Source organism: Quercus suber, unplaced genomic scaffold (assembly GCF_002906115.3).
Source record: "Quercus suber isolate HL8 unplaced genomic scaffold, Cork oak 2.0 scaffold_796, whole genome shotgun sequence".
Taxonomy (NCBI): domain Eukaryota; kingdom Viridiplantae; phylum Streptophyta; class Magnoliopsida; order Fagales; family Fagaceae; genus Quercus; species Quercus suber.
The window spans coordinates 176,801-202,805 of NW_027070231.1; the positions used below are offsets into that span (position 1 = coordinate 176,801).

The 26,005-nt window shown below is 38.5% G+C and overlaps 1 protein-coding gene across 1 annotated transcript; it reads left to right on the plus strand.

Moving 5' to 3' along the window:
• Window positions 1-6,088: 6,088 nt before the first annotated feature.
• LOC136064901 (serine/threonine-protein kinase TOR-like) lies at window positions 6,089-25,745 on the plus strand. Its single transcript, XM_065767344.1, has 13 exons — window positions 6,089-6,229; window positions 6,321-6,788; window positions 12,376-12,561; window positions 13,195-13,533; window positions 13,616-13,690; window positions 15,285-15,457; window positions 17,290-17,388; window positions 22,176-22,335; window positions 22,468-22,611; window positions 22,756-22,925; window positions 23,022-23,226; window positions 23,304-23,498; window positions 25,458-25,745. Exons 1-13 carry the CDS (start codon window positions 6,089-6,091, stop codon window positions 25,656-25,658), a joined length of 2,556 nt encoding a protein of 851 aa, XP_065623416.1. The 3' UTR covers window positions 25,659-25,745.
• The last annotated feature ends 260 nt before the right edge of the window (window positions 25,746-26,005 follow it).

Below are 26,005 nucleotides of genomic sequence, written 5' to 3' on the forward strand. Positions count from 1 at the left end.
ACCCACACAAAAAAATTATATTCTACCACATTTATGTATAAACCAAATCAGTTAAAGCACTAAAGAATAACGAAGTAGAAAAGCAAAGGAGAACCTCTTAAATGGAAAACTACTCCGAGGACACAAACAAAAACCATAGAAAATTCACTATTAAAGGAACAATTACAAACAGCCATAACTCAAAAACTTTTGTACCCTAGACCCTCTATCCAGCCTCAGCAAACGCTCCGCTTGCTTTCCTACAGCAGTATACCTCTAGAATCCTTCTACAGTGATTTCCCCCTTAAATTTCTCGTTCACATAAATCAAAACCTCTAGCACTCCAAGGAATCTCCCTAAAAGTTTAGAACAGTGAACTTCACTAGAAAGCTAGCTCTGTGGTTTCAATTTCTCAAACACTCTTTTTGAATCAAAAGATGATTGGGCAATTAAAATATATTTTTCTATGAAGAACAAGGCATGGATTCTTGATGAACTAGATAGCAACATGGGGATGCAAAAGCAAGGGAAAAGATCCTGAACAAAATAAATCAAAAGAAAGGACGTATCTTTTTTTGGCTCAAAGTGGGCTCCCTTTGTGGTTCAAAGAAGCAAGAACAAATGACTGAAGGCTTGCTAAGCAGGCTGAAGAAAATATGAAGCAGTATCTGACAAGCTTGCTAAAGCAGGCTTATATTCTCGCTTGAGTGAGCTTATCACAAGCAGTTTTAGGACTTAGTTCTTTCTTCAAAATTTGACAAAGGATTAGGATTACAACCTTTACTTATATTTCATTATTGATGGTGTTATTTAGGATTTTTATTTCCTTCAAATGTTTTAACAAGTAAATATATTATATTATAATTATTATTATATATCTATTTGCACAAAAACATCACAATACATATTGCACTAGGCCACAAAAAGCTTCATCCGTCTCAAGGAGAATCTCACCATAAGTAGGAATATTAATCTCTCCAAACAGAACCCACATAAACCCCCATTAGGACATAACTTTGAGATCTGTAAACAAGCCAAATAAACTGATTGGGTATAAACATAAAATAAATCCCACGAAGCCAAAGAAGACACCAAGTATCTAAACTAAACAGGAAGAGCTAAAAATGCTCCATCACAACAGAAAACACAATCGATAATATTATATATAAAATAAATTTTTTTAAAAATCAAATATTGGTGAGAGAGAGACGAAAGCTGAAGTAGTAATATATATACTAGAAAAAGTAAAAAAAAAAAAAAGAAATGTTGGGGAACCTCCCAGTCACACAGTGGTACTCCTGGACTTGGATTGGATGGCTCCTCCATATACAGTACTTAATATAATAGGCATCTGAAACCACCATTGCCATTGCTATTACCAAATTGGCATACTCCACTATGATCCCAAACAAATACTAAACAATTAGCAACAAAAAAGACAAAACCCATTCAGACACTGACTCTCTCACAAACAAATCCCACAACACAATTTCATCTCTCATGGGCTTGTTGTACCCAACCTTGAAATTCATTCAATCAATGAAGCATATCTTGTATTGACCAAAATTGATTCATTATTAGTAAAGGAAAAACCCAACCCAACAGATTCAAAACAAAAACAAACAAAAATTTTGAAACCCCATCTCCTCCATTCCCGCCAACACAAACTGTTAGGGTGGTGATCCTCTCTCTAACTCAAAACTCAAACTCAAATGAATCCCATTTCCCTTGGAAACTCTCTCTCTCTCTGATGTATAATAATACTTCCGTTCCCAACTAGTGATAGAGTTTACTAGTTGTACTTGTAAATTGTAATTGAATTAAAAATAAATAAAATTAATATTTGTATTGGAAAAAGGAAAAAAGAAAAAAGAAAAAAAGTTGTCACGTATGGGTAATTAACGTAAAGGTAAGGGTAAAATGGGGTAAAAAACAAATGTCCCGAGAGAGCCCTTCCCAAGCCCAAATACAAAACTAGCCATTAACGTGTTTGTGTTTTGAATGGTAATAAACCCAAATGCTCTGTTTTGTTCACTCCGACTCAGAGTCGAAAACCCAACCTCTCACATATTTCTGTTTCTTTAATTACTTTCCACTTTCCTCTCCAACAACGAAATCTTCTTTCTCTCTCCCTCTCTCTGCTTAACCCCACTACAAGAATTGAATTTAATTTCATTTGGAGTTCCTCTCTCACTCTCACTCTCACTTTCTTCCACTAGTCTCTGTTTTTTGTTCTACTTTCTTCATTGTTTTTTTTATCTCTGAAACTCATAGAGAAGAGACACATTTAATCTAAGAACGATGGAGACTTGTTCCTATTCTCATTCATATCCTAAGAGATTACTTTGTGATGTTGGGTCATTGGATGTATTGCTCAAAGATTTCATGCCTGAGAAGGGAAAAGATGCAATGGACTTGCCCAGTCAAAGGGTTTTGATGAAATTCATTCTATTTCACTACCTCGCCAACACATCAGATCGAACTCCTTTGCCACTGGTCATAGAAAACGATGACACTCCTTTGGAAGAGAGGAAGCTTCAATATTGTTTCAGACCCACTTGGAGCGCCCACCAAAAAAGATCGAATCTTGGGTCTTCTAAACCTCATTCCAATTCCCAATTGCCAAATCTGAACATCAAAAGGAAGAGGTTTTCTCAACCCACTGCCACTGCAGATCCAGAGAGAGTTTCTCTATTACAAGAAGAACTAGAACCAGAGGCTTCTGCTGCACGCAAGATCATCCCACGAGTCAAAATCATTCCACCAAAGAAACCTAGTGATATGGGAAGCTCTTCTGCTTCATCCATTGCCACTGTAGATCCAGAGAAAGCTTCTCTACTACAAGGCGAACCAAAACCAGAGGTTTCTGCTGCACCCAAGACCATCCCACGACTCAAAATCATTCCACCAAAGAAACCCCCCCATTTGGGAAGCACTTCTGCTTCACCCATTGCCATTCCTAACGGCTCTGCATCAGTGCTATCTAAAGAAAAGTCTCCCATACACAAACCCAAGAGGCAGAGGATCAACCCCACACCCACATCCAGATTCAATTATCATATTGAAGAAGTGGAAGTTGGGTAGGAGCATCTCCTACATCTTCATCTCTGGGTGGCTAATCGTGGCAACGAAGAATGAACTCAAGGCAGGCGATATCATACAGCTTTGGTTTTTTCGATTTCTTAGTTACAATTTTGTTTCATCTCTTTTTGCCACTTATCATTTACTTTTTTTTTTCTTTTTTTGGGAAAGCGCCACTTATCATTTACTTAGACTTAGTTGGTACGGTTCTTTTTTTTTGGGTAATCTGCCTTCAAACTTTTCGTTTGAATATGGCATTTTTATCCTCAAGTTGCAAAATTTGAGGATACTAAGTACTCTTGTAATTCCCTTTTAATAATAATATAATAGTCAAGTATGTTTTTCTATTCATTAGTTGTGTCTGAGTTACAATTTGATGTTCTCTTACATTGTTTTGGTTCAGTTTGTGTAAGAGAGAGTTTGGTGCTTTAGTTTAGTTTGTACTTTGCTCGTTAGTTCATTAGTTGTGAATGTATGTTGTAGGGACCCAACTTGGATTGACCCTGAATATAAATGGGTTTTCAGCCCAAACAATAAATTTATAGAGAGTGGGTTAAAGGTTTAGGCGCTGGCCGTCGATCACCATGCTTGAACTTTCCTTATAAAAAATATTAAGAGTTTCTTTACAACTGGGGGGATGCTCCTCGGCCTGTGGCCGAGGAGACCTTGTTGTTTTCTCCTTTTTTCCCCCCCCCTTTTTACTTTACTTGCTTTTCTTATATAGATTTCATCTTCTTATCTCCTTCTTCCATATGTTGATCATCTATTTGCCTTTCTTCTGGCTGTTCGTCCCATCAGAGGCCTTATCAGTACTCAAGTGGTTCACTCTGATCAACGTTATCCTGCCAAGGGGTTACCTCCCCATTAATGCGGCCAGGGGGGGTTAGTTGAGTGCATTAAATGTGAGAGTGACAGCTTACTTTGGAGTTAGTCTCTCTTGAAAATCATCTTTGTCAGGCCGAGGATAAGAAGTTTCTCGGCGTGGATTGAGAAAAGAGGCTTTCCCCACTTTAGCCCCGAATAGTCTGTGCTCCTCGGCATGGGCCTTGGGCCTGCTACACGATGGGCAGAGGCTATCAGGCCCACGGGCCCCACAATAGCCCCTCAAAACCCTGCTGCACGTTCCCTCGGACGGGGAGGAGGGTTTTGATACCTGCGGGTCCTCCATACGAGTTGCCCCACTTCGGTTTGTGTTGATGCTGGCGGCTTTTTGACTACCCGATGCACGTTTTTAGCGTTTCAAGACTTAATGGGTGCCCACATTAAATTTTGGCTGCACCACGTTTCCCATTTTCAACGGCATGATCTTTTGCTTTTATGAGCAAGCGGTTACATTTGGAGAACTTAAGGGGGAGTATAAATACCTGTTTGAACCGCCTGGTTTCATCATTTTCGCGCTTACACTTATTGATGCATATGGTTTGAATCTGGTTCGACTTGTACACTATTTGAAGAGTATCGTCATACTTCTGTAAGTCTTCTTTTTCTAGCGACTCCAAATTTCCTTGATTTTACTCCTCCTTTTCTTCTTTTAGAACTTTTAGTTGTCTTTAAGGAATGGGTAACTTTAAGAAGTTGGTCGAGTCCGACGAGATGATGAACAAATTCATTGTCGACTATAGAATACCCAATAATGTGAGTTTGAAGTACTGTGAGGAAGGGGAGTGGTACCTTAAGAGGAGAGAGGGTGAGGTTGTGATCCCAATAGTCGCTTTTATAGAAGGTGGGATGAGAATCCCTATGAGGCCGGTGACCCTCAATTACCTTAGGCACTTTCGCCTGACTCCTACTCAGTGTGCCGTGAATGTATTTAGGATACTAGGGTGTGTAGATACCCTGAATGAGAAAATGGGGCTGAGATTGACTCACCATGATGTGAACTGGTGTTACAACCTTCATCACCTGAGAGGTAAGACGTACTATATGAAGACAAGGGACGATAGGGTTCGTCTCATCCAGTGTCTTCCTGACTCCAACAAAGGGTTAACCCAAGATTTTCTCATAGTGTCGGGAGAATGGCACGACGGCTTTCATTGCCCAACAGTAGAGGGGGAGCCAGGTAGGGCATCCGAAGTACAAAACAATCTAGGTTTCAGTATTTTCAAGTTTTATACCTGTATATTCGACTTGGTTCATTAACCATAGGAATTTCGCTTTTCTCTTCGCAGATCCGCACGCTTTTGCACGTCATTTCCATCTGGTTAACAAAGCGGATTTGGAAACCGTTCTTAGGTCGGACCTCTTCTTGAACGAACCTGATAACTAGGTCAGAGCTGGTCATCAAATCCTCGGATGCGACCCAGCTCAGAAATCATTCCCAGTCCCAAAGCACGTAATTAGAGCTCGTGACCCTCGGCTTACGCAGATTACCGTGGTGGAGGACGGTTTTGCTTTTATTGAGGGATCTTATATACCTGAAGGCATTCCGCTATCAGGCCCCTCTTCATCCCAGCGAGTAACGGTGGCTGAGAAAGGACCATCTAAGAAGGCAAGGGAGGTGGTTGAACTGAGTTCCTCCGAGGACGAATATAGTGTGTTTGACCTAGCTGATCAATCCGAGGACCCCTCTGGTGATTTAGGAGACCCTAATTTGTCCGAAACCGATCTCCAGTCCTTAAGAGTTAGTACTCAGGCTGAGATGGGTTTAAAAAGACAGCCCCAAACCAATCTTCTTGACCTGCTTGAAGGCGGTTCCAAGAAGGATGTACCAGGGGAGTCGCAGCCCCAGCCCCCAGCACCTCAGCCCCAGATTCTAACCATGCAAACCAGGTCGTCCTCCGTTCCTACAGTAACAGCCCCTCCTACTGAGTCTCATGACCCGAAAAGGAAAAGACTTTCCAAGGGTAAAGAGCCAATGGATGGGAGCAAATCTCATTCTTCGCCTGAGGAGGGTAGGATTCGCAGGCCTCCGAAGCAATTGAAGCTCGGTGATTAACGGAAGAGCAAGAAGGCCACCCAGCAGCCCGAGGCTCAAGCCTGGCTGCCTGTTGCCATGCTCCATGATCAGCCCCTGATGGATAACGCGTCGATGCGGGAGTCTCAAGGAGACGAGGGGGCTCTCGTGGCTGAGGCCCTAGAGAAATCTCTTCTTCTTCCCACTGATATGGTCGAGTTAGAGAAAATGAGTGGGTCAGAGGTTGTCCTCAACCTTAAGAAATATCTAGGCATGGTAGGTCCTTTGGCACCTATTCATTTTACTAAAAATTTTGTCGTTTAGTATCTTTCTTTCTCTTTACAGAGTTGCTTGTTTTTACTGGCAGGCTATCCAGGCCCTATTCAGGTTGGGCGAGGAGGTTGATGACCATAGCCATGCCTTAGCGCAAGAGCGCAACAAATTCTTGGAGGCTGCCAATGCTCTTAAGAGATCTGAGGCCGACCTAAAAAAGGTGACCGATGATCTGACAAAGATGACAAACGCCAGGGATACTGCTGTCTCTGACCTAGTTGTGGCCAGGAAGCAAGCTGAGGATCAAACTAATCGCTTGCAAGACGTTGAGGGTCAATTACAAACTGCCAATAAGAACATTACCTATATGAAGGCACAGTTGACCAAGGTAATCCATGAAAAAGGTGTTGTCGAGTATGCCAGGGACGAGGCTGTGAGAGCCAAAGACGAGGCGAAATTTGCGAAAATAGACGCTGAGCGCTCTGTGGAAAAGGCAGAGGAAGATGCTTTTGCAGAAGGGGTGGCTAAGACTGAAGCCACCCTTCGGGCTCAAGTTCCTGCAGTATGCAGGCATTACTGCTCTCAAACCTAGCATGAAGCCCTCAACCAAGCAGGGGTTGATGCCTCATCTGATCTTAGAAGGGAGGACAGGGTATATTACCCTATTGCCATTCGCGAGGTTGCACCTGCTGCTCCCGATGAAGGATCCTCATTACCATCGGTTGAAAGTCATGATAGGACCGCCGAGGATGTGCCGTTAACTGATCAACCATCCGAGGAGGTTGAGCCCCAAAGAGTGTTGGGGGAAGTTGTAACCGAGGGTCAAGGAATACCACAAGACATGGCAAGTCCTCCGGCGGACCTTTTGAAATCAAGCCCTTAGGCCTTGGCCCAGACCTTTTGATTTACCTATTGACTTAATTTGCCCATTGAATTGAGGAGACTAGTATACGGCGTAGGATGAATTTGTTTATCTTCTCTTTTATCTCATTTTGTTTCTTGCCTCAGTGGCGTTGTAAGGGAATTGTATACTTTCTTTTTGAATCGAATACTTAATACTTCGCTTCCAACTAATGATATTTTCTTTTCTTTTGTTTACTTTACTATTGTATTCTGCTCAATATTCGTATTCTATTTTGGAGTTAGCCTCGTGAAACCATCTGTTATCCTTCGAATATAAATCTAAAGATCGTAGTATAACTTGATTCTAAGTAACGCTTTGGTTTTTCTCTAGATAGTTATTTTCTCTATGGGTTTGAGTCCGAGGACCATGCAACACCCTGGTTATGCCCAGTACTTCTATTTTTCTATAAGTATTCAGTTTTCCATAGGCTTGGGTCCGAGGACCATGCAATGCCTTGGCTCTGTCTAGTACCCAGGTATAATGGTGTGTGTAGTTTTACCATAGGTTTGGGTCCGAGGACCATACAATACCTCGGTTCTGTCTACCACTTCAATTTTCCTGTAAGTATCTAGTTTCCCCATAGGTTTGGGTCCGAGGACCATGCAATACCCTGGTTCTGTCTAGTACCTAGGTATAATGATGTGTGTAGTTTTACCATAGGTTTGGGTCCGAGGACCATACAATACCTTGGTTCTGTCTACCACTTCTATTTTTCTGTATCTAGTTATAATGGTGTGTGTAGTTTTACCATAGGTTTGGGTCCGAGGACCATGCAATACCTTGGCTCTGTCTACCACTTCAATTTTCCTGTAAGTATCTAGTTTTCCCATACGTTTGGGTTCGAGGACCATGCAATACCCTGGTTCTGTCTAGTACCCAGGTATAATGATGTGTGTAGTTTTACCATAGGTTTGGGTCCGAGGACCATACAATACCTTGGTTCTGTCTACCACTTCTATTTTCCTGTAAGTATCTAGTTTCCCCATAGGTTTGGGTCCGAGGACCATGCAATACCCTGGTTCTGTCTAGTACCCAGGTATAATCATGTGTGTAGTTTTACCATAGGTTTGGGTCCGAGGACCATACAATACCTTGGTTCTGTCTACCACTTCTATTTTCCTGTAAGTATCTAGTTTCCCCATAGGTTTGGGTCCGAGGACCATGCAATACCCTGGTTCTGTCTAGTACCCAGGTATAATCATGTGTGTAGTTTTACCATAGGTTTGGGTCCGAGGACCATACAATACCTTGGTTCTGTCTACCACTTCTATTTTCCTGTAAGTATCTAGTTTCCCCATAGGTTTGGGTCCGAGGACCATGCAATACAGTATAATGATGTGTGTAGTTTTACCATAGGTTTGGGTCCGAGGACCATACAATACCTTGGTTCTGTCTACCACTTCTATTTTTCTGTATCTAGTTATAATGGTGTGTGTAGTTTTACCATAGGTTTGGGTCCGAGGACCATGCAATACCTTGGCTCTGTCTACCACTTCAATTTTCCTGTAAGTATCTAGTTTTCCCATACGTTTGGGTTCGAGGACCATGCAATACCCTGGTTCTATCTAGTACCCAGGTATAATGATGTGTGTAGTTTTACCATAGGTTTGGGTCCGAGGACCATACAATACCTTGGTTCTGTCTACCACTTCTATTTTCCTATAAGTAGAGGTTTGTCCTCAGACCGCTTCACTGGAGATGATTCATCTTTGGGTCAGATTATGATCTTTACACGTGGCATTGATCTCGCCTCCAGCTCGAGGCCCCATCTTTTTCATTTACGAAGCGCTCTTTGTCTGTTCATGCTCCGCACTGGACGCCTCGGTGCGCGAAACGCGCCCTCATTAATGTCCTCGTGAATTAACACGAGTCCAATGGTCTACGGCCTTCTTGGAAATTGGCAGCTTCATTATTAGCCCAGCTGATAATTCTCTTTTCGAACTCTGCATGAATTAATTCTCACCAACCCCCATCCCCTATATAAAGTAAGGAGATGGTTCCTCCACAACCCATGAACCTCTCAACACAAACGGAACAAAACACTTTCTTCCTACTTTCCATGCCCTTTTAACAACCCCGCCGGAATTGTTACCGGGATTGACAAAAACAGGTATGGCCGCAGCCCCCACTGGGTTTTCGGTGCGGCAGAGTCTAGGCGTAACCCTGATGGTGCCTTTCGAGGTATCCCAGAGGGATGTTGCTAGAGAACCTAACGTCTTTCCTCGGAGCACACCCCCGACGAGGAAGGCGTGCGAATTCACCTCATGGGCGGTGCTCGAGTGTTGCCGTCTCTAACGGCCAACACTCGAGAGGAACGGAGAGAATCGAGGGAACATCATGGGGGAGGGTATCCCGGAGCCCTTGCATCTGCTCCTCTCTTTGTTCCAGCTCCGCCTAGCCGAGAAGGAAGTTGTTGGGGGTCTGGAGACAGGATTGCCCTTCACCTCCTCCGCCCCTTGTCAAGCCCTCCCATTCTCTTGGTGCTAATAAAAGCACGGGTTGACACTTCTCTCCGGCCAGTTTCTTCTTAGGGCGGCTCCACCTGGGCCTCTGATTGTAGGAATAGCAGGTGGCTATTAGCTTGTAAATTTGCTTGTAAAACAGGCCTGCCTGAGCCTCTGATTGTAATATGTAATTTTTCCATTCATGAAATAATAATATCAAGATCTTTTTTTTTTTTTTTTGTCAGATCTTCTATATATATATATTTTTTCTTCTTTTTTCTTTTTTTTTTCAACCTATTGTAAAACGAATACTTAGAACTTAGAACACTTGCTTAGTGCGCCGGCCAGCACCCTAATCCTTCCCACAGACGGTGCCAATTGTAGGGACCCAACTTGGATTGACCCTGAATATAAATGGGTTTTCAGCCCAATCCAGCCCAAACAATAAATTTATAGAGAGTGGGTTAAAGGTTTAGGCGCTGGCCGTCGATCACCATGCATGAACTTTCCTTATAAAAAATATTAAGAGTTTCTTTACAACTGGGGGGATGCTCCTCGGCCACAGGCCGAGGAGACCTTGTTGTTTTCTCCTTTTTTCCCCCCCCCCTTTTTACTTTACTTACTTTTCTTATATAGATTTCATCTTCCTATCTCCTTTTTCCATCTGTTGATCATCTATTTGCCTTTCTTTTGGCCGTTCGTCCCATCAGAGGCCTTATCAGTACTCAAGTGGTTCACTCTGATCAACGTTATCCTGCCAAGGGGTTACCTCCCCATTAATGCGGCCAGGGGGGGTTAGTTGAGTGCATTAAATGTGAGAGTGACAGCTTACTTTGGAGTTAGTCTCTCCTGAAAATCATCTTTGTTAGGCCGAGGATAAGAAGTTCCTCGGCGTGGATTGGGAAAAGAGGCTTTCCCCACTTTAGCCCTGAATAGTCTGTGCTCCTCGGCATGGGTTTTGGGCCTGCTACACGATGGGTCGAGGCTATCAGGCCCACGGGCCCCACATATGTTTATTCAATTTAGCCAGGCTTGAATTATATATTTCTTGTGGAACTAGAGTGATTTTTTTTTTTTAAAATTATTATAACAGAAAAACTTGGAACTAGAGTGATCTTACTTTAGACAGGTGTAGAGAACATATTATGTAAATTTCACAATTAAATAAACATAGTAATGTCAATTCACAATTGTACTTTGTACATTGTGCCTTCAAAAAAGTTTGCAAATTAGGCATACTTTAATAGTATAAATATATTTTTTCAAAAATGCCTGTTGGTAAGTTTAAAAATGTGGGTTCAAATGCAAGGATAATGTGGAAAGCCAACTAAATAAATGTTTTTTGTTTATAGAAACTCTTACATACGAAAGAAATAGAAGGATGTATAAAGAAATTCTCTTGAAAATCTTCAACTATATTGTTCATCTTTTAATCTTGTACATTTATGTATTCCAAAAAAGTGTTTGGTCATTGCAATTTTCCAGCCTTAGCAGACTATAAATGTTTAACATGCCAAATTAACTTAACGAACGATATATATATATATATATATACAATCCACAAAAGTGGTTGAAGATAGTCAATCTCTCATACTTGAATTTGACCCAAGTGCGTTCTCCATCAGTACTTGCAATATAACTACCACGGCGGAGTGGCTTTGCGATAGGGAGAGTAACTCGAACCCGCATAAACAGGTTTTGTTCATCGTAACGTCTTCTTTTTTCAACTTCCTCCACGACCCCCAGTCTGCTTCCAACCTTTGATGTAACAATGGGGGACACCATGTCAAAAGGGGCAACCTATATTTGAACCCAAAGAGATGCATGTTCCCATTTCACATTCCCCGCGGTCATTCTTTTGTACCATCTTTTCAGCATGAGGAGTTGGTTGTTAAAGGTCCATGGCCCCCTAGCAAGATGCACATCATATCAAACTTAGTATTAAACTTGAACTGGAATAGGTTTGGGCCTACATCCAGTATCTGCAACATTGTATCTAACCCCCATGCTCTTCGAATGGTGTTCTTTGCTACAATTTTGTTAAATGCTTGGGGGTTAGGAAATTTTCTCAAAATTATTAATCAAACCTTATTGTTGCCTTGGGTTTGATTAAGGATAATGCATAATTAGCACCTAACATAATGGTGGTAAAAAAGAAAGACTTGTTTTTCCTCATTTTGGCGGACTTACAAATTTATTTAGTGTGGACTCCTTCAATTTTCCTTTAGTTTTTTTTTTTTTTTGAGAAAATTTTTTCCTTTAGTTAAATGGCTCTAGTTTAGCCACATCCCTTATTTAAATGTACAATATTTTCTTACTAAGCTTGTAAATTTATGGTTTGACCCTGGCATATGTCATGAAATTAAGTCAACATTTTTTAATTTGCCTACAAAATTTCTCTATTTGGTAGATAGATACTAAGATTATAATAGTACAATAGACCTGTATTGTAAAGTATCAAAAAAAAAAAAAAAAAAAAATCAACTTCCACCCCAAAAAAGAAAGACCCAAAATGAGAATGTGTTTGGGGTATGCACTTTTCACGCTCTCAAAAAGTAAGGTTGCTTCTTATTACATAGACACACAGAAAGAGAGAGAGAGAGAGAGGTCCACACACACTAGGCTGTCAGCCACGCGTACTTAATAAACTCTTATATTCGTTGCGTTGCGTTGGATTTGGATATTAACAGCAAACCGTACACAACAGCTTTCTTATACTTGGATGCCTCAAAGATCTGAGTGATCAGTGATCACACACACAAACACAAAGAGAGAGAGAGAGAGACAGGTTAGATAGATAGGGTTTAATTAGGGTTTCCAATTTGTGGAAGCCACATGGCCTCCACTGCACAGTCCCTCCGCTTCTCCGCCGGCGCTGCTGCCGCCGCCGCGCCGCCGCTGCAGCTGCTGCAGCCGGTGCGGGTGCCGGCAGCTTAGACGCTCTCAGCCGAATCCTCGCCGACCTCTGCACACGTGGCAACCCCAAGGTAACAACAACCCCAAGTTTTCTTACTTTTCTCTCCCTACTTTTCCGTTTGGATGCCGATAAAATGAATTAAAATTCTTTGCGTTTTGAGATTTTGTCTGATTAGGTTTCTTTGATAGTTTTAAAAATTTGTTTTCTTGCTTTCTGATTGGTTCCCGAGAAAGTGAGGGAAAAGAAGGGATTTAAATTTTTTGTTTTTTTTTGTTTTAATTTCCTCTATAGTTAAAAGTTACTAAGAAACAGTGAGAGAATCTGAGGTTTGGCTTTTTCATAGTTTATGGAAGGCTTTTAAGCTCTTTGGGTGCTTTATTTTAAGAGAATTCAATTTTGAACATTCTAATTACTAAGTTACTAATAACTAGCGGGAGTGAGAGAATCAGAGGTCTTTTTTTTCATAGTTAATGGGAGGCTTTTAGGCTTTTTTGTTTGGGACGCATTATCTTTATTAGAATTCAATTTCTGTGCATTGATTGTTTGTTAAATAGTTTCTGTTCTGGCATTATCTCATAACTTTATAATTGCTTATGATATGGGTATGTGTGTTTTAATTTATTTGCTACTTTAGTACCACTACTGATTATGGTTGTTTGTTGATTTTTACTGAAAATTAAAAGCTTTGACATTTTATTTGCAGGAGGGGGCTTCATTGGCTTTAAGGAAACATCTGGAGGAAGAAGCTCGTGATCTTAGCGGAGAAGCTTTTTCTCGTTTCATGGATCAGTTGTATGAGCGAATTACCAGTCTTTTAGAAAGCAGTGATGTTGCTGAAAATTTGGGAGCTTTAAGAGCTATTGATGAGTTGATAGATGTGGCACTTGGCGAAAATGCCTCTAAAGTTTCTAAGTTTTCTAGTTACATGCGGTATGTGTTTGAGGTAAAGCGGGATCCTGACATTTTGATCCTTGCTAGTAGAGTTTTGGGCCATCTAGCTAGGGCTGGTGGAGCAATGACTGCTGATGAAGTGGAACGCCAGGTCTGTTGTGTTCTTCACATTTGGTACTCTGAAGTGTGGTTCTTTAGGAGCACTAACTGTCTGAAGCCTTTTGTTTTCTTAGGTAAATACTGCCCTGGATTGGCTTCGTGGGGATAGAGTAGAGTATCGCCGTTTTGCTGCTGTCTTAATCTTGAAAGTAAGTGCACCCTTTTCATTTTTGTGCCTAGCTATTGACTAGCATAAAATTATTAAACTAAGGAAGTTCTCTCTCTCTCTCTGTCTCTCTCTCTCTTTGAAAAAATAAATGGAATTTTGATTCATGATATTGTTGCTTACAGCTAGGTGACATCTTTTTATTTTTTTATTATTTTTTTTTTTTAATAATGGCAACTAGGTGACATCTGTTCGTAGTTTACTCATTATAAGACCATTGGATATCATCTTGGGATATCTTATATTGTTGTTAGACAACATAAGTAATTAATTGCATTATAGGAATGCCAAAATTGACTAACCCTAGTACATAGCTCAATTGGCACTTCCTTCTTTCGTAATAATGGGATGTTGGGTGAGGTTGTGAGTTCAAGATCCATTGGGTGCGTGTAGAACTTACCAAAAAAGAAAAAAAAGAGAAAAAGAAACTCCCAAAACAAATACTAACATAAAAAGTTCAAAAGATCAAGAACTCCTATGTGTTCAAAAGATAGAAAGAACTAGGAACCACCTTCCAATTATAGGGGAAACTCAAGAACAAAAGCTTTAGCCTCACTTCCATCTCCAGTAATTTACACCCTTTAAAAGTACCCAAATTCCTCTCTTTTCAAAGACTCCACATTATACATGAAGAAACTACCTTCCAAATTTAACCACTACATTGTCTTCTGAATGTCCTCCTTTTAAGATGCCAATAATTCAACTGGTGTTCTTGGTTGACCCATCTAACTGTGAACAAACAGAGCACAAGAGTCCACGTTTCCCTTTTGATGCCACAGTGAAGAAACAGACGATCCACCATATTTGATTTACTCATGCAATACCAATTTGCAATGATTATTCCCACATTCTCAAGTTATCAATTATTAGAAGCTTCTTTAGAGCTGTTGTCCAAGTGAATATACACTTTGTGGGCTTTTACTTTGATTTTTTTTTTAATTTTTTTTATTTTTTTGGGATAGGTAATAAGACTTTTATTGAAAAAACTGAACATCATGTTCACAATGGTGAATACTCTGAATAAGAAACAATACAAGAAAATCAGGAACTAAAGTGAACAGAATGTAAGAATTTAGAAATTGAAATACAATTCGTACAACCCAAATACGAGCCCACTGAAACAAAGTACTGAGGAGAAGAAATTTTAAGAGGTCTAAGGGTCTCTCATTGTCTTCAAATATGTGGGTATTACATTCCTGCCAAACTAACCACATTAAACATGCCGGTATTATATTCCAAATGGTTGATAGATGCTTTCCAAACCAATTTCAAGACTTGCAACCCACAACCTTAAAGCCTTATTATAGCTTATAACTCAAAGCCATGGCTTCTAGCAAGAGTTGAAATAATTTTATAATCACTCTCCTGTTGAACCTCGGTAGAATATAGTGTTTCAAGAAAGCAAACCAAGGATTTTAGTTCACTGTATTGCATTGCTCCAGAAAGTTGGGGTTTGAATGAAAGTTACAAGTTGACCATCCTGTTCTTCTTGCTATGTAGAAATACTCCTTTATATTTTAATTAGTTTCCTCTTGCTGAGAATATGCTTGAGATTTTTTTTTTTCTTTGCATTGTAGGAAATGGCTGAAAATGCTTCGACTGTGTTCAATGTTCATGTACCTGAGTTTGTTGATGCTATCTGGGTTGCTCTAAGGGATCCAACATTGGCTGTTCGAGAGAGAGCTGTAGATGCATTGCGTGCTTGCCTTAAAGTTATTGAAAAGCGTGAGACGCGTTGGCGTGTGCAGTGGTTAGTCCATAGTTTTTGATAATATATTCTTCAATTGTGTTTTCTGTTTTTTTCTTGGCTTTTTTATTTTTTTGGGGGGGGGGGGGGTGGGGTAAGGAGAGGGTTTGATTGGAGTCCTTTCTCTTAGGTTATGGCCTGTGGTCCTTACACATGGGGGTTCTTATGGTCCACTCAAAAGTCAAAACTTTCATTTGATTATTAACACACACACACACACACACACACACACACACACCCACCCCATGTCGATAAGCTTGTGCCCCTTGGTTTGTTGCACTCCAATTACCTAGGTGGTACCTTAACAATTTTTTTTCTCTTGCGTCAATTGAAATTCATATTTTTGTAATTCTGATGGCTATCTTAGTTATTCACATTGTGTACATGAGGTAGTTCATTGTCATCAATAAAATCTTATTACTTGTAAAGAGTTTATTATTATTATTATTATTATTTTTCATTTACGTTACTAATTCAGTCCTCCAACTGCTAGGTACAGTTTACTATATATATATATATGTGTACTACTATTACAGTTTAATTTGGGCCTTATCAAGTCAATTTCATCTTTGGGTCTCCCTCTTTTTAAATTAAACAGAATTAGTTGATGTGGCAAATGAAGCACATGTCAAAATGAAGAATAAGTTATTATGAAAAGTTTAAAATTTTTAAAATCAGATCAGGTTAAGGGACTAAATTGACACGCTTAATTGTTGTGGGTTTAACCTTATTATTATTAGTATTATTATTTGTCATAAAGGGGCTAAATGCCATTAATGCTAAAGGCCCTTTGCATTATTTTATTATTATTATTATTATTGTTTCCTTCTCTTTCTCTTATGCACACGCGTGCACTTGCTCATGTGTACACATTTTTTTATTGTATAAAATGGATTTATAATATGTATTTAATAGTTTCCACTTGTTTTTAAATTAGTTTACATTTCTGTGGTATTTCTGAAATATTTCCAAAATGTTTCTGTTTTTGGACAGACCCAAAGAATATACTGAAATGGTATTTTGTTCCTTGCATAAAACAAACAACTCTTCAGAAAAAATCTGGCATCAAGTCATATGATTTTTAGAGTGGAATACATGTTTTTAGTGGGGACTCTGCGTTATTTTTCCATTGCAAGAGTGGGATATTTCTGGCTGTTTACTTGACTTTAAGTTGCCATTGCACATGCTGCTTCATTTTTATCTTCCTTAGGGTCATGGATGTTGACATGTGTTTTCTCTATTTGGAATGCTTGGGTTATGTTGAGGCGCATCGTGAAGCTCTTAGCTAGTTGGCTTGGGAGGTATATATGGATTTTAGATCTTCATGTTGTTTGCCAAGAGCCTTGTAGCTCAATTGGTTGGCATCTTTGGTGTTTCCAATAGAGACATCTAGGTTCAAATCGCCCCACCCCCAATTATCAATGTATATATAAAAAAAAGTAATGCTGCAATATGGAGCTTGATCCCTCATTACCTTAATGTGGGGTATTTGGTGGGAGATGAATGCTTCGACTTTTGAGGGGTGCAAAAGATTTGTTCATGATCTGAAGCTTTTATTCTTTAACACTTTGTTTCAGTGGGTAATTGCTTCGGGTGTTTCTTCTTTTGTTACTTTGCTTGTCTTACTTGATATCTGCACTTTTCATTCTTTATTGTGTTCCTATTGTATACCTCTTGCATACATGGGAACTTTTCGATTTTGTTTAATAAAATTTTGCCTTATTAAAAAAGATCCTTGTAGAACTCATTGCATGGGTACCTTTCTTTCTTCTCCCCTCCTTTCCTCCTCTTCTGATGCATGTAGACATTGAGTTCTACTCTCTCATTGTTGACAGGTATTATCGTATGTTTGAGGCTACACAAGATGGATTGGGTAGAAATGCTCCTGTTCACAGCATACATGGTTCTTTACTTGCAGTTGGGGAGCTGTTGAGGTTGGTGAAGATAATTGAATTTTTACTTGTTGATGGCTAATATGATTTTTTAGCTTTAATAGAATGGAGGGATTAATTTTCTTCTTCTTCAATTATTTTTAACGCTTTTTGTAATCTCTGATATTGTGCTGATGCGATTTATATGCTGTATTGGCACAGAAGTCAACAGTTACTAATTATTCTCATATATGGTAGCTAAAAGGAAAACATCAAATGGGTCAAATTTTAGTAAGAATTATATCAACTGGTGCACGTCTTTCATTTCAGATAACTTATGATTTACTGTTTAGAATAGTGCTAATTGTGTTCTCTCCTATTATCTTACAAGATAAGTTTAATTTCGTTTCTGGTTAAGCAATTATTATCAGGAAAATTGTTTAGTGTGAAGAATTTTACTTCAGAACATTAAATCAGCATTGTTAAGCTTAGACAAGTGTCGACAAGCTGAGACCAGAGCTGCTAAGGCACAAATTGACTAGAATGAGAGATGTAGTGAGAAAGAGAGGACTGAGAGTGACGAGAAAGATCCGGCATTCCAGAGTGAGGGAGATTTAATATTACAGCACTAAAGCTTGATTGACAGTTCGTATTGATGAACTGTTTGCCCCCTGTCTCCCCCCCCCTCTTAAAAAAAGAAAAGAAAAAGGAGCTACTATACCATCGTTGAACTTATCCCCTAGGAAGCACAAACATGGATATGGGTACAACACGGCAATATGAGCAATTTTGAAAAATTATAACTTGACACAGCATTGGTATGACACTGGTATAACATGGGTATGACACCCAAAATGAAGTTTTCATGCTTCCTAGTTATCCCATTAGTAGACTGGTGCTGTTTGTGTAGGTATAGTGGGGAGTTGGTGGATCATTTGCTTATTCATTGTGATTTGGCCTATTGTGGGGCCATGTCTTTGGTCTATTTGGAGTTAATTGGGTGATGCGGTGTAGATTTTTTAATTTACCAATTGGTTGGTGAGATTGGTTTAGTAAACTTTCCTTTGTGTTTGATGTTGCTTTTGTGGTGGGAGTGTAATTCCTGTACTTCTGAAGATGGGGAAGTTTTGGAAGTGCAGCTGAGACTTTCATTTCTTAGATTACTTTATGAATGGTCAACTGGCATGGGTCTCAGTGACAGTGGTACTATCAATAAGTTTGCTAATTGGATATTTTTTACTTCTAATTCTTTGATTACAATTCTTTAGCATATCTTTTGCTTTGTATTAATCATGAGGTAGTATTTTTGGAACAAAATCATTTACCTATACAAAAGAAAGATTCACCAAAGGATTACAAGAGAAATTTAATTAGTCCATGAAATCTATCATAGAAGAAAATTGAATGCAGCCAAAAGCAAGTATCCTCTCATACAAAGTTCCTAGGTTTAGATGACCTGCATCGTTAAATGTTCTACACCATTAAAATTCAATTAGTATATGAGGGGTTCCTATCATTTACTCATAAAAAAAAAAAAATCATCAAAATCATTTCTTAGGTGGAAGTTTAAATGAATCAATCCATTAAAACCTTTGCTTAGGTGGAAGGTTAAATGAATAGTACCTTTTTCCATTTCAAAACCGAGTGACACATGGCACTGACTAAAAGATGAAATGGAAAGCTAGTGAAAAAATTCTTAAATAATGCGCCACATGGCAAAACCTCTTGCTCTCACACATAAGGTTTTTGCTTTTATATATGCTTGGGTTGTCCTTTGAGACCTTTGTGTGCTAGGAAGCACGGTCACTTGAAAAGAGTCTCTATGTATTAGTTTTATTTGATGCTGATACCGCTTGAACATAGCTTGATTCATGTATGATACATGTTTTCAAATGGATTTTCCCCCTTAACTTATCCAAAAAAAAAAAAAAAAAAAAGATGCATTTGGGATACAAAAGGACATGAACAGGACATGGGGCGAAAAGTGAGAAACCAAATCTGGAAGAAGCTCTCCAATACTTAAAGTGAATTTACTCCTACTTCTGCTTGTCAAAATTTCTCCCTGTTTTACCGTCTTAATCTGAAGCCTCTCACTTAGACAAAAACATAAACCCAAACAACTGTTTCCTATGATAATCAAAACCACCAGCTATGTGCTTGAGAAGCCTTGCTGGTTGATTTCTACAAGGAAGGCATGTGAAAAGTGATGATTAACGTTGTCTCTAATGGCATCTGCCACCTCAGCCTTACTCTCACCAACCAAAATAAAAGAAAATGATCTTTGGCTATACAAGTGGCAATGACAATGACAACGAGGTTTAGGTCAAGGTCGAAACCCCAAAGAAGTACTAAGACGCACCTTACAGCTTAATTGATCTATGGGCTTTTCAATGATTTGGAGGCAAATAAGCATTTTGGAAGTAGATATATTGAATATGAGGGAATGGGGGGTTTTATAGGTAACAGATAATGTATACAGACAAGTGGAGGAGCTTGCTCAAACAACTATAGAAGGTTGAGCACCAAGATGTGGACAATTGTTTATAAGAAAATTAAAGTGATTTTGGGGGAGGAGTAAGAATGTGCAATATCATAGCCCACAGCTGTCTATAAGCAATTCTTGGATAAATTCTTGGGGTAAGTTGCTTATAGATAGTGTGAGATGTGGGTTTAAATTTGCAATGCTTATATTTAATATTTAAACAAAATTTAACATGATATATACACAGATATTTTATGTGTATATATCATTGATTGATTAATGTATTCTATTAAATCATAGCCTAGTTTTTCAAGGATTTCCATGTCATACTTGTTTCATATTGTATCCATGTCCATTGTTGGTATCAATGTTTCCTTGTCATAATGATACTCTTAAAAAGAAACAAACCAAGTTAGTTTTTGTGAATGTCATGATGGGTTGATGAGTTTAAGGGTCCGTTTTTGTGAATGTCATGATGGAAGTGGGAAGTTTCTTTTTATCATAAGATTCGAAATGTAACTCGTTCTACTTTCCCTTGGAAGGGCATTTGGAAAGTAAAGGTTCCTAAAAGGGTGGCATTCTTTATGTGGACAGCAGCTCATGGCCAGATTCTAACTTTGGATAACATTATGCTTCGTGGTCACCCTTTGACGAATCATTGTTGTATGTGCTGTTGTAATGAGGAATATGTGGATCACTTGCTGATTTTTTGTCCGGTAGCTCATTCTTTGTGGATGTATATGCTTCAATTGTTTGGGATTGATTTGGTCATGCCAGGTTCAGTTGTAGACTTATTATTTTGTTGGTATCATTGGCTTGGGAAACATAATTCTGATATTTCGAATTTGGTTCCAGGCTGTTTAATGTAGATTATTTGGACTGAATGAAGTCGGTGTTCTTTTGAGGATTTTGGGAAATCTTTGGTTTAGTTGTTAGATTTATGCCAACGGACCCTCTTTGATTGGTCTTGGTGTTGGGGTCTCTTGGACTATTCTGCACTTACGGATTTTCTTTCGTCTCTTAGAATAGCTTAGTGACTGTTTGTTAATTTTTGCTTCTTTTTACTCTTTGTTCCCTATTGTGAATCCTGTGTATTTTTCCTGCTATTCCTTTTTCAACAATATTTTTTCTTACCTATCAAGAAAAAAAAAAAAAGAGTTTAAGAGTCCGTTTGGTTGGAAGGGTGGAGAATTGGGAGGATAGAAAATAGGGAAATGAATGAAAAGTGGGAGGATAAAAGAGATTTAGTTTGATCTCATATGTGTTTGGTTGGGAGGATGAAAAAGTGGAGAGATGGAAAATTCATTTGTTTGGTTGAGAAGAAAAATGAGAGTATGAAAAATGAAGTTTGTATTATGTCCCTATTAAATAAAACAAAAACAAAAAGTAACACATTTTTTTTTATTAAAAAATTGTGTATGATACTTCATTTTTTTTTCCTTTTTGTTTTTAAAAAGAGCACAGGCCAAAGGATCCAAATATGATGAAAAAAAAAAAAGAACAATGAAAATGGAAGAAATGTATAAATACAAAGAGAAGAAAAGGACAAAAAATGAGATGAGCACCAAAAAAAAAAAAAAAACCAACGAAGAAACGGACAAAAACAAAAAGAAGAAAAGGTAAAAAAGTTGCCGGTTGGCTGGGTGAAGGACAATTTTGTCCACAATACACCTTTTCTCCCTTTTCTCTTGCATTTTCTCCCCAGTTTGGGAGATTAAGTTTTGGTGGGCTTGGAGAGAGAATAGCAGGGTCCCTCCATTTTTCTCTTCTCCTCCCCTCCTAACCAAACACCACTCCCACCTATTTTCCCCTCCCCTTTTTCCATCCTCCCCAAAATCATCCCAACCAAACATAATCTAAGTTCTGCCTGACCTAATAAGCTGGCCTAAGATTTGTGCATCGATTTAATTTGGAGGCTTGTATATTGGGAATTTGGTGGCGGAGAAAAAAATATGGCATCTTATGGGGTGTGTGGTGCTCTATGTGATCAATGGTCCCTATGGTTTACATACTTATCAAGAAAATAAAAAGGTCAGAATGGGTTTGGAGTATGGAAAATTATGTGGGAAGTAAGGGAGGTTTGGTAGATTTGCTAGAATTAAGGTGGGGGTTGGTACATGTATTCGATTATGGCATGCTGTTTTCGATTATGGCATGCTGTTTGGTGTGGGGATTAAAAATCATTGGAGTCATTTCTTTAATGAAGTTAATTACTTATTACAAAAATTTTTGCACATACTAGACACTGGTAAAATAGATAAATATGTTATGGTATTGTGTCTCAACTTGATATGCTGATCATTGCCTCATGCCATCCTTTAAATGTAATAGTTTGTGACTTAGATATGATTGAATTTCTTAATGGCAGGAATACAGGTGAGTTCATGATGTCAAGGTACAGAGAAGTTGCTGAAATTGTCCTAAGATATCTAGAGCACCGAGATCGACTTGTTCGCCTGAGCATAACTTCTCTTCTGCCTCGCATTGCTCATTTTCTGCGTGATCGATTTGTTACAAACTACTTGACGGTTTGTTAACTTAGCATCATTTTTTTTTTTTTTTAATTTAACTGCAGTAGCTGGCAGCAAAAATGTTGTGTCAAACTTTATGTTACCGTTGTTGCCCAAATGACGTGTATAGGGGGATGCAATTTCTTGCAGATATGCATGAATCATATTCTAGCGGTTCTGAAAATACCTGCTGAACGTGCCAGTGGATTCACTGCCCTTGGGGAGATGGCTGGTGCTTTGGATGGGGAACTATTGCTCTATTTGCCGACAATTACATCTCACTTGCGTGAAGCAGTATTTCTTCTGACCTTGCTTTTCACCATAATTTTGGTTTTCTTTTGGTCACTTTTCTATGCAGTTTGAGTTTTGGTTGGTTTCAGCAATATCAATCTGATCATGAACATGATATGTGACTGTTATCAAACTTTTTCTCCGTAGATTGCTCCACGTAGAGGTAAACCCTCACTTGAGGCTTTGGCTTGTGTTGGGAGCATTGCAAAGGCAATGGGCACTGTTATGGAACCTCATGTTCGTGGTCTTTTTGATGTTATGTTTTCTGCCGGTCTTTCCCCTACACTTGTAGAAGCCCTTGAGCAAATAACTATCAGGTACAACATGTTATTCCTGAACCTTCATTCTCATCATTTTAGGAATAAATCCTTCTAGGGGGTTTTAATATTCCTTATCATTGGTTGTCATTCCAGTATTCCATCTTTGCTGCCAACTATTCAAGATCGGTTGCTTGATTGCATTTCAATGGTTCTTTCCAAATCCCATTACCTTCAGGGAAGGCCAGCTGTTGGCATGGGAAGAGGAAATATTATGAACATCCCTCTGCAGACTTCAGACCTTAGTGGTTCAGCCCTAGTGCAACTTGCTTTGCAGACTCTTGCTCGTTTTAATTTCAAGGTTTGTCTGCAAATTACCATCCAACATTTATTCTGGTTGCTTCTTCAATTTTACTAAGATGCTAATGTATGGTGTAGGGCCATGACCTTCTTGAATTTGCAAGAGAGTCAGTTGTTTTATATCTGGATGATGAGGATGGAGCCACACGAAAAGACGCTGCCCTATGTTGTTGCAGATTAGTGGCAAATTCTTTTTCTGGTATAGCATGTACGCAGTTTGCCCCTAGTAGGTCGAATCGAACCGGAGGAAAAAAACGGCGTCTTGTTGAGGAGGTTTGGCTTTTATTATACATTTATGTTAATGTAATTAATATCGGTAACAGAGTATTTTTTGGAAAAGTTTGTTACTATTGGTGTCTTATGTTTTTAGATATTTCACAATAGCCTGTTTTCTAAATTTTTGTTTCTCATAATCCGGCAAGTTTGCATTAGGTGTCAAATAGTTTCAAATTTACTTTCTTTGATATTTTCCTCTTCATTGATTGAAATAAGCTACTTTGTAGACTTCTCCTTGTAAATTCAATTATACAAGGAGAAGTCATTCTGAGTGCCTCTTTACTTGTTTATACTTATCAAAAAAAAATTCAATTATACAAGTTTCATAAAAACTTGTAGTATAATATCCTTTATTTTGTTTTCCAATTATTTCTTAATGTGCCAATGTGTGTTGGTTGTGGATGATAAGTGGGGTTAAAAGGGTGGTCTATTTGTCTATGTCGTTTGCTAGTAACAGTTTTGAGATTGACTGACTATTAATTTCTGTGTATAATAATGGAGTTATCTTAGTGTAATCATGTTCACAAAACAATAGGGGAGATTGGAGAGCTAGGCACCTGAAAATCAGAGTGATAGATGGCATGTATAGGTACTTTTGGAGTTTTTAATTAATTCATGTAGGAATTGAGGATACTGTAATAGGCACCAATAACGATCTTGTGAACAGAGGTCAGGTCTTGGTGTGATAACAAGTGCCTCTCACTAAAAGTGATAGGTAGCGGGTTTGAGTCTAGGAATCAGCGTCTCGAAATAAAATTGGGGGTAAGGCTTCCTACCATGACTTCTCCCAGACTTTGCATAAGTGGGAGCTTTGTGTATAGTGTATGACCTAATGATCTTGTGAATGTAATCTGGTAGTTCAAATTGATTGCTCCATGGAGTTTATGATGTCAAAATGTTGCATGTTTCCATGGTGTATTGGGTTGATAGTATTGATTTTGATCTGTCCAATTTTATATGGAACAAAATATTGATGTCCATGTTGGTATCAATGTATTGGAAACATTGACAATCTAGATGGAGGAGAAAGGTCAATCACATGGAAATGTGTTGCAAAAATGGAGCGAGTTTAGAAAATAAATAAATTGCACATCATGTGTAGGGTGCAAAATGCATGGGTAACATACACTATTTTGAACAATCCACTAACACACTGCCACAATTGTAAATAATTATAACAGGTATGGATTTGGACTAATCTTTATGTTTACAAGTTCAATGTAATTTGTAAGATATCTGGTGCCAACTTATTATATAAGGAATGTTTAAATATTTAATGGTTATATTTGCGAATAATTCCGTCCTGTGCCCCTTTTGCGCTCTATTAATGAATCATGTACTTGTAAAAAAAACGTTTAGTAGCTTGGAGAGCAGTAAGCAGTTCCATCCTGTTCTACATATATGGTTTGAGAGATAAAAGTCCTGTTAGAGGCAAAGACAAGTCCATAAGAGAACTTAAAATTAGGTTTCCGCTTGTCATTGTTTGAGTTGGTTTCTATGAGTCGTTCTTTTGGCTTCTTGGCACCTACTTAAAATTTTTTAGGTACTCTTAGTTTTCAGGTTTGATTGTATGTTTTATTTTTTATTTTTTATTTTTTATTAAGTACTTGGTTGCGGCTCCTTAACGTTTCTTACTAATTTTTAAAACAAATTAAAAAGAGAAAAGACTTAATTTCATGATTCCATTCTTGCAATTCATTTATTTATTATGATAGTAAAAAAAAAAAATATACTTGTTCTTTTCTTCGAATTGGGGGGGGGGGGTTGTTAGGAAAAGGTTGGTTACTCTATTTAATTACATATCATCAATTGCTAATTTAATGTGATGATCCTGGGATATTGGATCTTATTTAATTTGATTTAATTATTAATTCCCCTTTGTGTCTTGCTCTTGTGGAGTTATTGTTTGTTTGTCAAATTTTCTTTTTTACCTAACTTATATTGGGCTTTCTACAGCTTGTGGAAAAGCTTCTTATTGCGGCTGTTGCAGATGCTGATGTTTCTGTTCGTCACTCTATCTTTTCATCTCTGCATGGAAATAGAGGTTTTGATGATTTTTTGGCACAGGCTGATAGTTTGAGTGCGGTTTTTGCTGCTTTAAATGATGAGGTTTGGTTTCTGCTATTGTTACTTTTATATCTTAGTTGGACATACTAAAATGTAAATTTCAGTTGGTGCAAATTATATCAATACTTTATTTCTTTAATTTTCTCAATGAAGTCATGTATGCTAATGTGTTAACTTGTGTTCCATCTTTCCCTTTTTTCAATCAAATTTTATTTATAACTTTCAATTCATATGGCCAAGAGCCTTATATCTCAACTGGTTGGCACGTCTTTGACTTCCAGGGTTCAAATCAAATTCCCCCTCCCCCAACTATCAAATTATCCCCAAAAAAAAAAAAAAAAACTGTCAATTCCTTTGCTTTTTTCATCTCTATATGACCCGTCATTAATTAATCATTGTTAGCTTAGTTATTGCTTATTTTTCCTTGGCATGAATGT

Coding starts and splice junctions, on each gene's coding strand:
- LOC136064901 (XM_065767344.1), top strand. CDS start 6,089: ATGCGGGAGTCTCAAGGAGACGAGGGGGCTCTCGTGGCTGAGGCCCTA. Junction 13,691..15,284: donor CTGCTGTCTTAATCTTGAAA/GTAAGTGCACCC, acceptor TTTGCATTGTAG/GAAATGGCTGAAAATGCTTC. Junction 23,227..23,303: donor TTGCTCGTTTTAATTTCAAG/GTTTGTCTGCAA, acceptor TGTATGGTGTAG/GGCCATGACCTTCTTGAATT.